We start from the raw sequence: 16,175 nt of genomic DNA, 5'->3' as shown, positions 1-16,175 counted from the left end.
CTGCCCCACTCCAAACCACAATAATCTGCCCCACTGAAATCCAAAACAATCTGCCCCACTGAAATCCACAACAATCTGCTCAACTCCAATTCAAAACAATCTGCCCCACTCCATTCTGCCCCACTCCAATCCACAACAATCTGCCCCACTCCAATCCAATCTTCCCCACTCCAATCCAATCTGGGTCACTCCAGTCTGCCCCACTACAATCCACTACAATCCGCCCCACTATAATCCACCCCACCTCACAACATTCCACCCCACTCCATTCCAGTCTAGTCCACCCCACTCCTGTGGACCACACTCCTGTTCACCCCACTCCACCCACCCCATTCAGTCCACCCCAATCTGCTCCAATCCATCACCCCACCCCAGTTAAATCCAACCCACTAAATCCAATCCCTCCTGCCCACCAAATTCTAATTCACCCCAATCCACCCCACTACACCAGTCCAATCCACCTCCTCCAGTCCAATCCAATCCACTCCCTCCAGTCCAGTCTAATTCACCCCACCCTACTCTAGTCCAATCTACCCAATCCAATCCACCCTACCTCAAACCAATCCAACACACCCCATTTCAATCCACCCCTCTACAATCCAATCCAGTCTATCCACTCCAATCAACCTCACTCCACTAAATCAAATTCACTCTACAGTCCAATCCACCCCTAACTTCTCCAATCCAATCTACCCACTGTCTCAATCCACTCCAACCCACTCCACCCGATTCCAACCCACTCCACTCTACGGCACTCCACTCTATCGTACTACACTATATGACACTGCACCGCCACTGAACCACTGAACTCTACTCCCTTCTACTCAACTGTATGACATTGTACTCCCTCCTACTCCACTCTGCAACACTCCACTCCATCAAATCCAGTCTGACATTCTACTCCCACCACTCCACTCAAGGTCACTCTGTGCCACTAACTTTTATGTGTTCTTTTCCAGAAGGCCTGGGTTGGGCTATAATTCCTGGTAGGGCTCTTTTAGGAATTTCTGCTGTGCTTACCTGAAAAGCGCTTAGAGACCCCTGGGTTATAACGCGCTATATAAATCGAATAAAATAAATAAATAAATAAATAAATAACCATGTGGAACAGCAGCCACGCTAATGTACAACATGCCAAATACACATTGCCACATTGCCAAAGCTAATTGCTCTTATAGGCGAGACCTATTGGCTTTGCCAATGCTTGTTAAAGGTTATGTTATTCTGAGCCCTTGCCAAGAATACCATGAAAAGATGCACACAACACATTGGGTATAAACACAGTAGTGAAACACACAATACCTATGTAATGGTGTGATAAAGGTATTTTTAGCTGTCATTTGAATTACCGCTACCACATAAGTGTTAATTCCACTTTTTCTAAGGAGTTGCTATTATACTATATAATGACGCTCACATATTGGATCCTGGAAGGATGATTGTCCAACACATAAATTCAAACTACTGATCTGCAGTTATACAGCCGTTATACAGTTATACAGATGGGTGCAACTCACAAAACTATTCTGCTATCATCTGTGAAGATACAGAGGTCTTTGCTTGCCTCCTCCCCAGGCTTTGTTGGCCAACAGATTTACTATCCAATCCAGTTACCCAATTAACAACCGCACACAAGGATCTAGGCCTTGCACTTATTTAGCCTTGTTTGTTGCATGTACTGAGTACAAACACACTTTACGGAGCGGGGAGAGGGAATGAAATAAAAAAAACACACACTTACCTGTCTGCCGCTTGCCATCACTGCTGCCTCCTCCCGGTCCTCTCCCCCACTTCCAGGGCAGGAAGCAGGATGCATCCCACTCCTAGGCTCCTGATAGTGGTCTGAGCACCATGGATCGGCACTCAGCTAGAGAATGGGAGGCTGGGCATTTTCTCCATGCAGGCTGTAATGCAGCCTGCAAGGAGACCATGCGAAGTGCGCATTAATGTTTGGCCAGCCCCGATGGCCGGCCAAACGTTCATGCGCACTTTAGGGAGTGCAAACCACTCCTTCACTCCCCTGCTCTGTCAGCAGAGCAGCCACGCCCCGTCCCTCCTGCAAAGCTGCCGCAACAAGCAAAAAATAAAATAATAACATATATTATAATTTCATTTTTCCTTAAGTTACACTGCTTAAAAGCACTGGGGCGAACCTCCTCCGCCACTGGAAGTCGGTTTTCTATGATGTCACTTCATGTGATGTCACATGAAAATTAGAGGGGCCTCGCATCTTCCATTTCACCCAGGGCCCCACAATTCCTAAGACCGGCCCTGCACAACCCAGTCCCCACCGGGAAGGCAAAAAATCTGGGTGTTATCATGGACCAAAACCTTGACTTGGGGGATCAGGTTAGTGGAGTGGTTTCGTCCTGCTTCCATATCCCTAGGATATTAATGAAAATAATTTTTTTTCTTCCTGCCGAAGGTTTCAGGACAGCAGTTTCAGCCCTCATTTTGTCGCGCTTCGACGACTGTAACAGTCTGTACCTGAATTTGAAAAACACGGGTGCAGATTGCAGCTGGTTCGAAACGCAGCGGCAAGACTGCTGACTGGGACCCCCAGGTTTGCCTCAGTACGGAGAGGGTCTCCGGCAACTACATTGGCTGCCTGCAACAAGACGTGCACGATTCAAAGCCCTGTGCACTGTCTTCAAAGCTCTGATGGGCAGTGGCCCAGAGTTTTTGAGTAGGTGTTTTAAGTGGTATGTGCCGGGGAGAGTGCTTCGCTCAGCTGAAGGCAGACTAGTTGCCGTTCCACGAATAAAAAAGGCCAGTTGGGGAGGAAACAGCTTCTCCTTCTGTGCGGCAAAAGCCTGGAAAAGCCTGCCGGCGCATCTCAGGAATGCCTCGGAGCTCCTCTCTTTTAGAAAGGGGTTTAAGGCCTGGTTATTCATGGATTAGATCCCCGTGTGTTCTCTCGGGAGTCAGTATGTAGCGCCTGGACGCCCTTGGGTATAAGTGCGCATTATAAGCTCCTAATAATAATAATAACTCGCTCTGGTACCCAAATGGAGCAAAAGTCTTAAGCTTTGAAACACTGATGTTAAGTGTCAGTCGCTATCGTGTATACGGCCCTGTAGCCCCCACTGCCCTGCCATCAGAATCACTGAATCCTCAGCTTAAGACTTCTTGGAAACATCGAACCAGGAGACCCTGGTTTTAATCCCGGCCTCCCTTTTAGCCATATTCTGATGTGCCTGAAAACTAGCCCTGTGAGTGGAGTGCCCACTATCAATGCTATGTGTCGCCTCAAGGGCTTGCATTTTAATCACAGCTTCTGCACTCAGACATTCATCCTAACATCTCTTTCGAGGTCGATTCCTCTAACTACTATCCGCACACAGGTTGCATGAAGCTACCCCGATCCCGCGGTTTGTTTCAGGACTACAAACTTCTGATACCACGCCGGTAATATGCTTCGGAGCAGGGCCGGCTCTAGGCCTGTGCAAGCTGTGCACCTGCACAGGGCCACCAAACCCCAGGGGACACCACGCCAATATATATCCTTAATATATTAATCCTCTGAGTATGGATACATATTTGCGTGGTGGCCCCTGGCAGGGATTTGGCGGCCTCTGGCTCTGTTCCACTTCTAAACTCCCTGACCCCCTCCCCTCTTTACTGGCCTGCACACTCCGCCCCGCCCGGACCCCCTCATCCGGGCCCCCTACCTACGCTCCCTGCCCAGGGCCACCATGAGCCTAGAGCCGGCCCTGTTCGGAGGGCCAGTAAAAGAAAGAAATACCCCATCATCAGTGGAGCCTAAAGATGCAGAAAAGCTTTTGATCATGTTAATTGAATATGTACATCGAACATGCGTCTAGATTATTTAAGGGGCTTTTTTTGCGTTAAAACAAGGACTTTTTAGTTTCATGCGTTACTTAATAAAGCCAGGGCACATGGGTAGGCTCTTCAGCGCATGTGCATGTGATGGGGGGAGGGTTGTGTGCGCTGTGTCAGCTCCTGTTTGCACTTCTCATAGAGCCATTAATGCAGGGAGTCGGTGGCGGTGGGAATAACCTGAGGGTCTGGTTCGGGGACGCAATGTACTAACCAACCCTGTTTGCAAGTGATGTGTTCTGGCGCGAGGATGGCAGCGTGACCCGTCTTACCAATGTTTTCTAAGAGGAGCGGGACGATTAGTTGCGGTCACCGTCACCCTTCAGCTCAGCGTGGATGCCATGTTGGAATGGAACATTTAAAATGGGATACTGGTGTCGACTGGGTGAACACGCTGTTTTAATGTCTCCATTAGTGTTCATTTCCTTTTACCAGCCAGCCATGCTTCTGTAACTCATAAATATATATATATATGTAAATATGTAATACATAATTGTCCAAGCCTAATCGCTGGTAAAATGTAATCCTGAGTGTACTTACTATTTGTATATATAGAACTCTAACCACTAGTATATGTAGTAGACCTTTGTACTTCCTAACATTCCTATGTGATTTTGAGTTTTTCCATTTGTATCTCTTCCTTGAGTGACTTTATAATTTGTACATTTGCAATTTTCTTCCTATTTGTATCTTTTCCATGAACGACTTGCCAACTTGTACTGTTGCATTTTTTTCTGTTTGTATCTCTTATGTAGTAACCCATCCAATCCAAAGTCCTTATGTAACGCAACTGGTTCTTTTGTACAGCGCTCTGACACCTTCGGGTAATGTTCGCGCTATATAAAATCGCATTAAATAAAGAAAAAATTAAAATAAATAAAAAAACAGCCTTTGGGCTTCTTGTTTAATAGTTTTTTTCTCTTTTATTTTACTGCCTTCTAATATGGCCGATATGAGCTCTCATTTGGAAGCTGTTTTGTGTCCTGGTGAATCTTCTGATCTCACTCAGGATCTCTGTGTGCCAAAATAGGAGGCACTAAAATACCGCTGATCCCCTCTGCCCATATTATATTATAATCTTTCCTTTGACCTTACTTTCTATTTCCCCTATTGGTTATCTTTCGTTTTTTCCTGGCCCTCTCTTCACTGTCCCTCTTTACGTCATCCTCTCTTCTCTAAGCTTAATTGCTACACCCATGTATTTATATGTTCATAACCCGCCAACCACCTGGAATTTCTGCCCCCCCTTTTCTTAATATGATACGTACCAGCGTGTTTTGTTACCCTGAAAAATGTTTGCCCCCTTTTTAACTTTATATGAGATGTCATTGCTTGTTTTTGTTTATCCTGAACAACTGTTTTTCTTGATTTCTTCTGTTCAAGTAAAGCGCTCTGATACCTCTGGGTCTTGCCAGCGCTATATAAAACCTTTCAAATCAAATGCACACTTTTCTTTAGCCCCAGTCCTTCTGCGTCTCCACGCGGTGAGAGTGTGGGACAAAAACAAGCTGGAAGCATAGAATTCTCTCTCTCTGATGAATCTCAGACACTCATTAATAATCCCAGACCCTTGTAGGCACCAATCACACACCACGTTCCAGTGATTTAAATAAAACCAATATTCCACAGAAACCGCCAGCGGCGGCGCTCTCCTGAGGCAGGCGGTGATGAATGGCGGGAAAGAATACAAATTATGTTGATACACGAGTTTGTTTTTTGCAATGACTTAGCACATTTGACAAATGGTTCTAACTTCACTTTTGTGTCCCCTTCGCAGATCATTCAGAGCAGCAAAGCCTTGATCGAGACCGCCGATGCCATCTACGAGAAGATCGCGCTGTGCCAGAAAGCGGGTGAGTTGTATATGGATGGCTGTGGTTCGGGGAATAATGGACAGTGGCTGATCAGGAAAGATACCATTGAGTTGTCGATGTGATCCCTTCTCTGTCCTTCCAAACTTGGCAATGATCGATATAACCAGCCGCCCCAGAAAGGAAGCAGGCCCGGGGCCCTGAGCAGAAGATATCTGAAGTCAACATGGTTGTATGGATTTTCTGTTGGGATGTATACACCCAACAGCGAGGGGTCCATCATGACAAGCCGCGAGCGCTTGTAGGTTTTGGACAACATTGCGTGCCAGGATCTTTAGCCTCCCGAGTCATGAAGCTCTGATCTGCTCTTTTGTCGTGATCAAGGGGTGTTTTTGGTCAACACAGATGGGTTCTGTGGTGGTATGAGTCCCTGCACCTCCAAGTTCCCAGAGTAACTTTAGCTTTTGTTTAAGTCCAACACAGTCATTTGTTAATGTCCAACATAGCATCTCAAGACTTTCTTTAGATAGACAATGCAGGCTTAGACCACCAGGCGCGAGATCCAGTTCAACGTCCAGTTGTGCTCACAGGTGTTGGACACAATTGCATCCCAGGATGTTGGTCTTGCTGAAGGCAATGCACTGGTGGCAGAGACATGTCAGTGATTTCTAGAGGAAACTTTCTACTTTATCCTGATTAGATTAAAGGAAAAGGAATTTATAGAGCGCACTATATCCCCAGGTGTCGAAGCGCTTTGGAAGGCCGTTTGTAGCAGTCTATAGTCGTGTGGGGGTCTGAGAGGAGAAAAGCCACGTTTTCAGATGTTTTTTAAAAAGAGCAAATGAGTCCAGTCCAGAGATGTGAGCGGGTGAGGTATTCCACAGTTTGGCAGTGACCACCAAAACCGAGCGACTGCCCCATCCGACCTTCCTAAATCTGGGAATTGTTGCCTTGTTATGGAAGATGGAGCTAAGGATCCTGCTCGGAGTGGACCAGCGAAAGAGCGAGTTAAGTTGGCTGGGTCATTCCTTAAACGTATTAAAGCATTTCTCCTGTGGACCTGACTGAGGAATGGCGGCTTCTTTCCCAGATGCATCCCGCTATGCAAATTGGGACGGACCCTGTAGAAAATGTCTTGAGTAAACTACGATTCGGCTTCCAAGGCGTCTTTTAAGACTTGTCAGCGACCGCGTTGGAGACCCTGTGCGCTCCATACAACCCCTACATGTCTCTACATCTGCTTAGACGTACCTCTCATCGCTCAGGTCTTTCACTCTCTACAGGTGCAGAGGTGTGGACGTGTTTGTGCACCACCAACTCTTCGTCCCAAAGGGAGCAGCCAGGGACCGCAAGGCAGATCTTTTTTTCTCGCCGTACCTCGTAGGAGCGGAGTCTCAACGAGTGCAAGTGTGACTGCAACGGTGCTTCTTGTCACTCTGTTGTGACAAGGTTTTTGGTGCCTGGGCAGGCAGGATGCAAGTGCAGGATCTCCTTTTATCACCCCTATCTTATAGGTTCTGCTACATGTCCATTACTCCTTTATTTTGTGTTTTTTTAAGTTAGTTATTTAAAGTGCTGAGAGGTGCATAGCACTTTGAGAAGTTACTTCCTGCTCTGTAAATCATTCTTATTTTGAGATGAAGAAATTCCAGGGAAAGAATGGTGTACAAGGTATATTAACTATTCATTGGTGGCTAAAAATGTTAGAGTTGATCTTACCCCCTATGAATGTGTATACACAACATACAAGAGCCCGCGACTGATGCGCAGAATACTTGCACGCATCCGTGTTTTCTGCCCCAAATGTGAAAGGGGCATCAGCACATATTACATGGTGGACCGGCAGGGGCCGTAGAGCAATGTTGTGGTTGTTAACGAAACTGGTTGACACGTCACTGTCGCCAACCCCGAAATTATGTTTACTGGGTATGGTGCAAAGAGGAAAACAATTGGCAAAAATAACAGAATTGGACTGACCTTGGAAAAGTGCAGAAATGTACTGGTACAAGCAGCAGTACCTATGCTGTTCGTTGGAGATATATATGGGTACATGTATTACCGCTGAGTGCAGAGTCTGACTGCGCCAACTCAAAAGGGGACGCAAACGGCTGTTATTGCGTGGGAGATGGTACCGACTAGCATTGAGGTATCTTCTGATGAGGAGGATCTTGAGAACAGAGCACATGGCCCTTCGGTTGTTATCAACAAATGTTCCATATAATGGAAGATAAATGGATTCATTGATCACACATGACTTACTAACGTCTCCTTGTGGTTGTATTACTTTGAGCCATGGTGTTGAATGTGGGATGTTTTGTTGTGTCTGGGACTGATTGCATTGTCTTGATTTGTTTAATTTTTGTGGTTTTTTTATAAAGTCTAGTATAGAATGTTCTGTAAAGTGTTTTCTTGCAATGCAGACTTAAATACTAACAAGGTATCTTCCAAGCACTGGTCAGTTGATAAAACGAAGCGAAAGGTACAGCAACGGTACATTTGACGTTACTGTTGGAGTAAGATGGCGGCATTTGTTGTCAATGTGCATGGATCATTGGGGGAACGCTGCTGATACATTGTCATATTCTGTGAGTGTTATTTGCTAAAAGGTGTATATTCTGTTAGAGTGTTGGCTGTGTGACTGAAGTCTATTTTAGGTACGTGTTGTGATTGTTTAAAAGTTTGTCCCCTCAGTGTTTAAAAATGTCTGTCTGTTTGTAAACAGAAGCTAGACCATATGGTTTACTTCCGCCTACATCTTCAGACGTTTCTTCCTTTTTCTCTCATTGGAGAAATGTGTTAATTGTTTCCCAAATGCCTTTCTCAGCACTTACTCCTTTTTTTTAAAACAAGATTGGGGTATGTTCCTTTCAAGTTCCACGCAGTCTTTCGTATAGAGTTATGCACACATAACATAACATGTACTTTTGCATAGCGCACGTATCACCCAAAAGCCTCAAGGCGCTGAATAACAGATGTATATTGTTACCCAACTCAATGGTACTCATTTTATCGACCTCAGATGGATGAAAGGCTGAGTGGACCCGCCGGGATTGGAACCTGTGACCATGAGGTCGAACACAGGCCCCTACAGTGGATGCATTTGTCCTCTGAGCCACCAGACCCGGCATCATTGTGCCCCGCCCAGATTTAATTCTTGCTTAGTAAGTTAATGGCCCCCGAAGTACACACTGCTCACCATATGTTGACTTTGACCCACCGGTGTATATTTTGTTATAAATGTACTGTATTTGAGAATGAAAAATGAAAAGTATGAAGTTTGGGTGTAAGTTTGTGTCTTACTTGTAGTCGTCATTTGATTTGAGTTCGGGATCTTATAACGTAGTTATAATAGTCCCCAACAGGTCTTTGACCTGAATTTTAGGAGTAGCCGGATTGAGGAAGTAAAGTAAATTTTTCTTCTTATTCCCATGCTGTAAAAGATTTGGAAACTTCAGGTAACACTGTAGTGAGTGTATGAAGCGGGTGTAGGCCTTGCCGAGGTAACCAACATTCGCGAAGCCTACTTCTCATGAGCTGGTTCTCACTAGCCCACCTCATAATAAAGATATTTGTAGAGCACGCAGCTACCCCGGATGGGGGGTCCCGGTGCTAATACGGACAGCAGTAGAGATAGTGGTCAGTATACATTTAGTCATTGCGACTAAAGAGCCAGGTTTTCAAGGCCTTTCTAAATTCCTGTTCGGACTGCAATGCGGGTAATAGAGGAGGTAGGTTATTCCAGCATTATGAGGTCCCCACCTCGAATGTCCCCCCCCCCCCCTTCTGGCCTTTGCAAACTGGGGGGGTGGTAAGGTATTGTTTGTGGTTAGACCTAAGATCTGTTCTGCTGGTAAGGATGGAGTCTCTTCCTCAAATAGTTGGGCCCCCTACCTTGAAATGTCCAAAAGGCAAACGTAAGGGCCTTAAATTCGATGCGTTCGGCCACAGGTAGCAAATGAAGCTGTCTCGGGTAAGGGGAAATACTTTTGCAAAGAGGGACCTTGCAGGCCAGTATGGCTGCTAAATTCTGCACTATCTGGAGCCTACGGATCAGTCCAATTGGCAGACCCTTGTAGAGACCGTTAGCATAATCAAGATGGGAGGTGATTAATGCATGAACACCGGTTTTGCGTGCTGACTCAGGCAAGAAGTCAATACATTTTCTAATGAGTTTTATCTTGCTCGCGTGACTCCTGATTCATGTTTGTAAATTGATACTTGTATAGCGCACTACTCACCCGCAAGGGTCTCAAGGCGCTTGTACGAATACCGCTGTGGAACCCATCCTGGCTTTCCATGTGAGGCGTCCACTCCTGGGCACCCCCAAGGTGGAGGCCAGGCATCCTTAGCGTTGTGGGGGCGGTTGTGGAGATTAAGCAAGCTATTGCCCAGAGTTGCAGAGTGGGACTCCATGATTGGAATAGGCATCGAGGCGAGAATTATCAGGTCCGTGGAATTTTTGAGCCCAAGTCCCGCCCAGGCGGGGAATTGAACCCTGGTCCCGGGCTAGACCTCTAGACCTCTGCATCAGGGTCTGCTGCTCTAACCATTGAGGCACACTTCTCCACATTTGTAGGTCGACTTTGAACTTTCAGATTCATTTTCCGTAGAAAAGTACTTGTGTTTTTGGCAGTTTTGAAGAAGATCCTTTCAATGGCGGAGACTCCCCTATCTGCACCCTTTTATTCTTTTTACTCACCCCTTCCATTTCCCCCTTTGCAGCTGTTGCTCCTTTTCTGTCTCAACTTCTCTCCTCCCATTGACTGTCTCCCTTCCACAACAACCTCTTGTTTCTACATTGTCTTACTGATTTGTGTTTTGTCTCCCTCTTCTCCCACCTCGTCCATTCCACGTCGCTTTCATTTGTGCTCCCTTCAGTTTCTTCTTCTGTCCACCTATGAGGGTTCCAATGATAATGGAAAACCAACTACAACCCAGTGAAATAGATTTGTTTTTCTTGTGTAATTTATTTTTTCCTTATGATATTTTAGTAGTTTTCAGTTTATTTGCCTTTTTGCTTTGTCCCACGAACCTTGTATTGGATTTCAGTAATATGCCTATTTTTTCGTAAATTCACTTTAAAAAAAATTCAAGACCCATTCTCCAGAAAAGGGGATTTCTCTGAAATCTTTCTTGAAAATAGTAAGTTATTTTTTCGGCAGCCTAACGCTCCTGCGGAACACGCCCACAATCTAGTCACAAATATTCTGGTCATTGATGTGCCTTGTAGTTGACCGTTGGTCTAGACTCTAGAATGTAATTTAACACCATTGCTGCTGAGTGTATTTCCCTGCTGTGCTGGGGGTATGGGCAATTCAATGAATTCATGACGAGCTGGGCGGAGGCTACTGCATGACGAGCCCAGCTCGTCATGAGCATGGAAGGGGTTAATGCTCCAGGTAGGCGTCTACAGTTCAAAAATGTCATTACGTACTGCCACTTTAAGTCAACTTTGAAGGTTTGCCTTAAGGTGTGACCTATACCAGGTCAAGTCAAGTCAAGTCAAGTCAAGTCAAGAGATTTATATAGCGCGCTACATACCCATAGGGTCTCAAGGCGCTAGAGGGAGGGTGGGGAATTACTTGTCGAATATCCAAGTTTTAAGTTGCTTTCTGAATGCTAGGTGGTTCTGAGTAAGGCAAAGGTGAGTGGGAAGTGAGTTCCAGGTTTTGGCTGCCAGGTAGGAGAAGGATCTACCTCCCATGGTGGTTTTGTAGATGCGAGGTACAGTGGCGAGGGCTTGGTTGGAGGATCGCAGCTGGCGGGAGGGGGTGTAGAAGGACAATCGTGTGTTGAGGCATTCGGGTCCAAGTTCGTAAAGTGCTTTGTGTGCGTGGGTTAGGAGGCGGAAAGTAATCCTCTTATTTACGGGGAGCCAGTGGAGGTTTTTCAGGTGACCAGAGATGTGTTCTTTACGCGGGATGTCTAGTATGAGCCTAGCTGAAGCGTTCTGGATGCGTTGGAGTTTCTTCTGGAGTTTTGCGGTGGTACCGGCGTATAGTGCGTTTCCGTAGTCCAGGCGGCTCGTGACCAGTGCGTGGGTGACCGTTTTTCTAGTTTCGGTGGGGATCCAGCGAAATGTTTTTTTGAGCATGCGAAGAATGTTGAAGCAAGATGATGAAACGGCGTTGACTTGTCTGGTCATCGAGAGTGAGGAGTCCAGGATGACGCCCAGGTTCCGAGCGTGGTCCGTCGGGATGGGGGCTTTTCCAAGGGCTTCTGGCCACCAAGAGTCATCCCAGGCGGAGGGGGAGGTGCCTAAGATGAGGACTTCTGTTTTGTCTGAGTTCAGTTTCAGATGGTCGAATGAATGGAGATATAGTTCCAAAGTTGGCCAAAAGAGCTAAATTAAATTTGAGTATTCTGAAATAACCAAAAATAAATAGAACTGTTTGCAAGGAATAAAACACAAATCCAGTTAGGCTCCAGCTATTAAAAGATGTCTCCGTTTTCCATTTGCAATTCTTATCCAGTTTATATCTAGCAGTTTCAGGGTCTAGTCCTCCTGGACAATGGCAGACTTAAAGGACCTTTTCAATGCACAGAAACAAATCAGTTTGCTTCACTGAGTCCTCTGCCCCTAGAACTCTCTAACAATAGTTCTTCTAGAGTGTTTGAGGACCTATGCTTGGTTCTTTGAGCTACTGTGACGTCATTAAATGTATGGCCCTAAAACAAAGGACTAACGTTCTCAGACAAAATTAACAATGGGTCACTGTCGCGACTGCACACCAAAACATTTAAACCTATCCAAAATGGCCGCTGATGTAGATTGTACTACAACACTGACATGGACAGCGGATTCCAGTTCTGCTGAGCAAAGTGGGAATTCTCTGCTTTACATTATTAGTGGGTTTAGCAGGAAATGCAGGGGATAGTTGAAGTTGACTGACTGACCGCTCAAACAGCCAATGGCATTAGGTGAGAGGGGTCTACTCCTCCTGACTGACACCTCAAACAGCCAATGGCATCAGGTGAGAGGGGTCTACTCCTCCTGACTGTCACCTCATACAGCCAGTGGCATCAGGTGAGTGGGGTGTACTCCTCCTGACTGACTGCTCAAACAGCCAATGGTATCAGGTGAGAGGGGTCTACTCCTCCTGACTGACTGCTCAAACAGCCAATGGTATCAGGTGAGAGGGTCTACTCCTCCTGGCTGACTGCTCAAACAGCCAATGGCATCAAGTGAGATGGGTCTACTCTTCCTGACTGACTGCTCAAACAGCCAATGGCATCAGGTGAGAGGGGTCTACTCCTCCTGACTAATGACTCATACAGCCAATGGCATCAGGTGAGAGGGGTCTACTCCTCCTGACTGACCGCTCATACAGCCAATGGCATTAGGTGAGAGGGGTCTACTCCTCCTGACTGGCAGCTCAAACAGCCAATGGCATCAGGTGAGAGAGGTCTACTCCTCCTGACTGACAGTGCATACAGCCAATGGCATTAGGTGAGAGGGGTCTACTCCTCCTGACTGTCACCTCATACAGCCAAAGGCATCAGGTGAGACGGTGCAGCTCCTCCTGACTGACCGCTCAAACAGCCAATGCCATCAGGTGAGAGGGGTCTACTTCTCCTGACTGACACCTCATACAGCCAATAGCATCAGGTGAGAGGGGTCTACTCTTCCTGACTGTCACCTCATACAGCCAATGGCATCAGGTGAGTGGGGTCTACTTCTCCTGATTGATGCATCATACAGCCAATAGCATCAGGTTAGAGGGTGCGGCTCCTCCTGACTGACCGCTCAAACAGCCAATAGCATTAGGTGAGAGGGGTCTACTCCTCCTGACTGACCGCTCAACCAGCCAATGGCATCAGGTGAAAGGGGGCTACTCCTCCGGGCAGAACTATAGCCTAGCCTGTGTACACATGTATAAGAACTGGTAAAAGACGGTCTGGCATGCATCAAAGCTGTCTGTAGCCAGACCCAAAGATCATGCCTTTGGGGACCTGTGTCCGTTTCTGTTTCCCAGGGGAAGCAGTCTTGGCTGGGCGTCTCACGCCCCTTATCTCTGTGTTTTGGCATCACTGTGTTCCTAGAGCGCGCTGAGCAGTGGAGGCCTCTGCTGGTGTTATCACAACTCCCTGTGACGTGCTGTGCTGGGGGCAGCCGGAGGAAACACCCCCACTCCACCCCCACCACCCTCCAGAGTTGTGTTTTATTTTTTTATTATTTTTTATTTAATGCGATTTTCTATAGCGCATACTTCACCCGAAGGTGTCAGAGCGCTTTACATAAGAGCCAGTTGCAAAACATAAGGATTTAGGATTACATGCGTTACATAAAAGATACAAACAGAAAAAATTACAAATGTACAAGATGAAGTCACACAAGGAAGAGATACAAACAGAAAGAAAAATTGCAAATGTACAAATGGTAAAGTCACTCAAGGGAGAGATACAAATGGATAAACTCTAAGAGTCACATAGCAATTGTAGAGAGTACAAAGGTCTACTGCATATACTAGGGATTCGAGTTATCTCTATATACATATATATATATATATATATACACACATAGATTTTCTCAGGTGAAGACCCAAAAAACCAAGAGCGCTGAGTTCCATTAAGTGGGGTCGGGGGGGATGCAGTCACAGCACCAAGGGAGGGTGGGAGGGATACACCGGTATGGAGAAAAGGGAAATCGGAGTATCATCAAGGGGGAAACAAGGAAAAGGGTAAAGGACAAGATGGCAGGTCAGGGTCCAGAGAAAAGCGGCTGAGAGCAGCAGCAAAATGGCGGCCAGGACAAAAAAAAAAGTTAAGAAGTCCGAATGTGGCTGCAGGGCTGCTGCCTGCATCTGGTGTTTTCACGGCCCCCCTGCTTTGTTTTGGGGAGGGGTGTGTGTGCCCCGAGACAGGGGCGGCCTTAGGCATGTGCAAGCTGTGCACCTGCACAGGGCCACCAAACCCCCGGGGCCACCACACAAATATTTATCCTTAATATAATAATCTTCTGAGGGTGGATACATATTTGCGTGGCGGCCCCTGGCAAGGGCTCAGTTCCGCTTCCAAACACCCTGACCCCCCCCTCTTCACTGGCCTCCGCGTTCCACCCCACCTGGACCCCCTCTTCCGGGGCCCCCTACCTACGCTCCCTGCCCAGGGCCACCATGAGCCTAGAGCCGCCCCTGCCCGAGGGCCGCTCCACACAGGCTCTTTCTGCTGGCCCAGAATTGCGGGGGTCTGCTGCAGACGTAGGGCGGCCGGGGTGTCTCACCGTGGACCCCCCTGGGGAGCTGTATTGATGAGTAGGGACTAGTGTATCCCTTCCGGGCCTGGTTTCTCTGTGTGTCTGTCTGGGTGCGTGTGTCTGACTGGCAACCTGTCTGCTCAGGCTGCACCCAATGGAGAACCCCAGGCGCAAAGGACTGCTGAAGGCAGATATTAGACCACAAAGGCCACCTCACTTCTGGTGCAGTGAGTGTGTGGCCCTTGCAGCAAGTTGAGTGTCCAGGAGACGTCAGTCCGATGGTTCTGTGTGTCTGACCCCTAACTGTGACTCTTTAGACCTTGGGCCTTGTGTGCAGAGTTCTAGCATGCACCGACCCTCTGATTTTGCGACTCAGAGGTTTGTGAGAGCTAAACACCTTTTTCAAATGTACTAAGCCCATTTAAAGGATTCGAAAAGATTTTCTGATTTGTTAAATGGATTTAAGAAACCACTTTATTTGGAAAAGGCGGGTTTAGGGCGTCCCTTCCAAATACCGATTCCTTAGGGTATGTATTAAAGTTTTGTGACTTAAATCTGGTCCCAAAACATTCATATTTTACGGAGAAAGGAGCTGGAACCCCATTTGGGACGGGAACCGCTGTCTGCTTCTAAAATAAAAGAAAGATTGTGAAATGTTAAAACATTTTTTAACGCATCGTGGTTTCCTTCAATAAAAACGAGCTGGATTAAAAACAAAAAAGCTTTCTATCTTTAAAAGCAGTCATTGACCTGGCGGTTTGCAAGTCCCAGCAGGCCACCATCTCTGGGATAGCAGCGAATCATAGTGAGGCGCAATTTACAACCTACTTCATTAATATTCATGAGGTGGGTTGAATGGCAAGTCACTACAATTCGGTATTCTGTGAACGGACCTATTAGTACATAGGTCAGTTTAAATAATACAAATTTGTTCTGAAAAAGTCGGTGTGCAAATTAAGTTCCCTTTTACCGAATGCATTGTTAGTACATCTGGCCCTATCTTTTTGTCCGGCATCTTCCTGTCTGGACTCAGGACGGCCTGTCCTGCACTCCACCTGCACCTCATGGTATCCTTCCTGGCAGCAGGCCTCGTGCTAGTGTCTGTCTGACTTTTGAGGTTTCTTGGGATTGTGATGAGCGTGCAGGCCTTTTTCCCCCGGTGCATCAGTGTGCGGACATTTGCCACCCTGGCAGGATTTACCACCGCGTCAGTGTCCACCTCCAGCCTCATGATGGACGCCCCTACGGTGGGATGCTTTAGAATGGTTTTACAGCCCGCCCCGGATCCTAGGCCATGTTTCGGAGCTTGTCTGTCCTGCTTCAGGGCA

At 46.9% G+C, this 16,175-nt stretch overlaps 1 protein-coding gene across 1 annotated transcript in view; it reads left to right on the top strand.

The window, feature by feature from the left end:
- The window catches only part of PLCL2 (phospholipase C like 2), a 422,947-nt gene that overhangs the window by 343,396 nt on the left and 63,376 nt on the right, over positions 1-16,175 (top strand). The window contains exon 4 of the mRNA XM_086942184.1: positions 5,618-5,693. Coding sequence (XP_086798310.1) covers positions 5,618-5,693 — 76 coding nt within the window. The remainder of the gene's footprint in view (positions 1-5,617; positions 5,694-16,175) is intronic.

This window comes from Lissotriton vulgaris, chromosome 10 (assembly GCF_964263255.1).
Source record: "Lissotriton vulgaris chromosome 10, aLisVul1.2, whole genome shotgun sequence".
Classification (NCBI taxonomy): Eukaryota; Metazoa; Chordata; class Amphibia; order Caudata; family Salamandridae; genus Lissotriton; species Lissotriton vulgaris.
The sequence above is the reverse complement of the archived record's forward strand: the minus strand, read 5'-3'. Positions and strand labels throughout refer to the sequence as shown.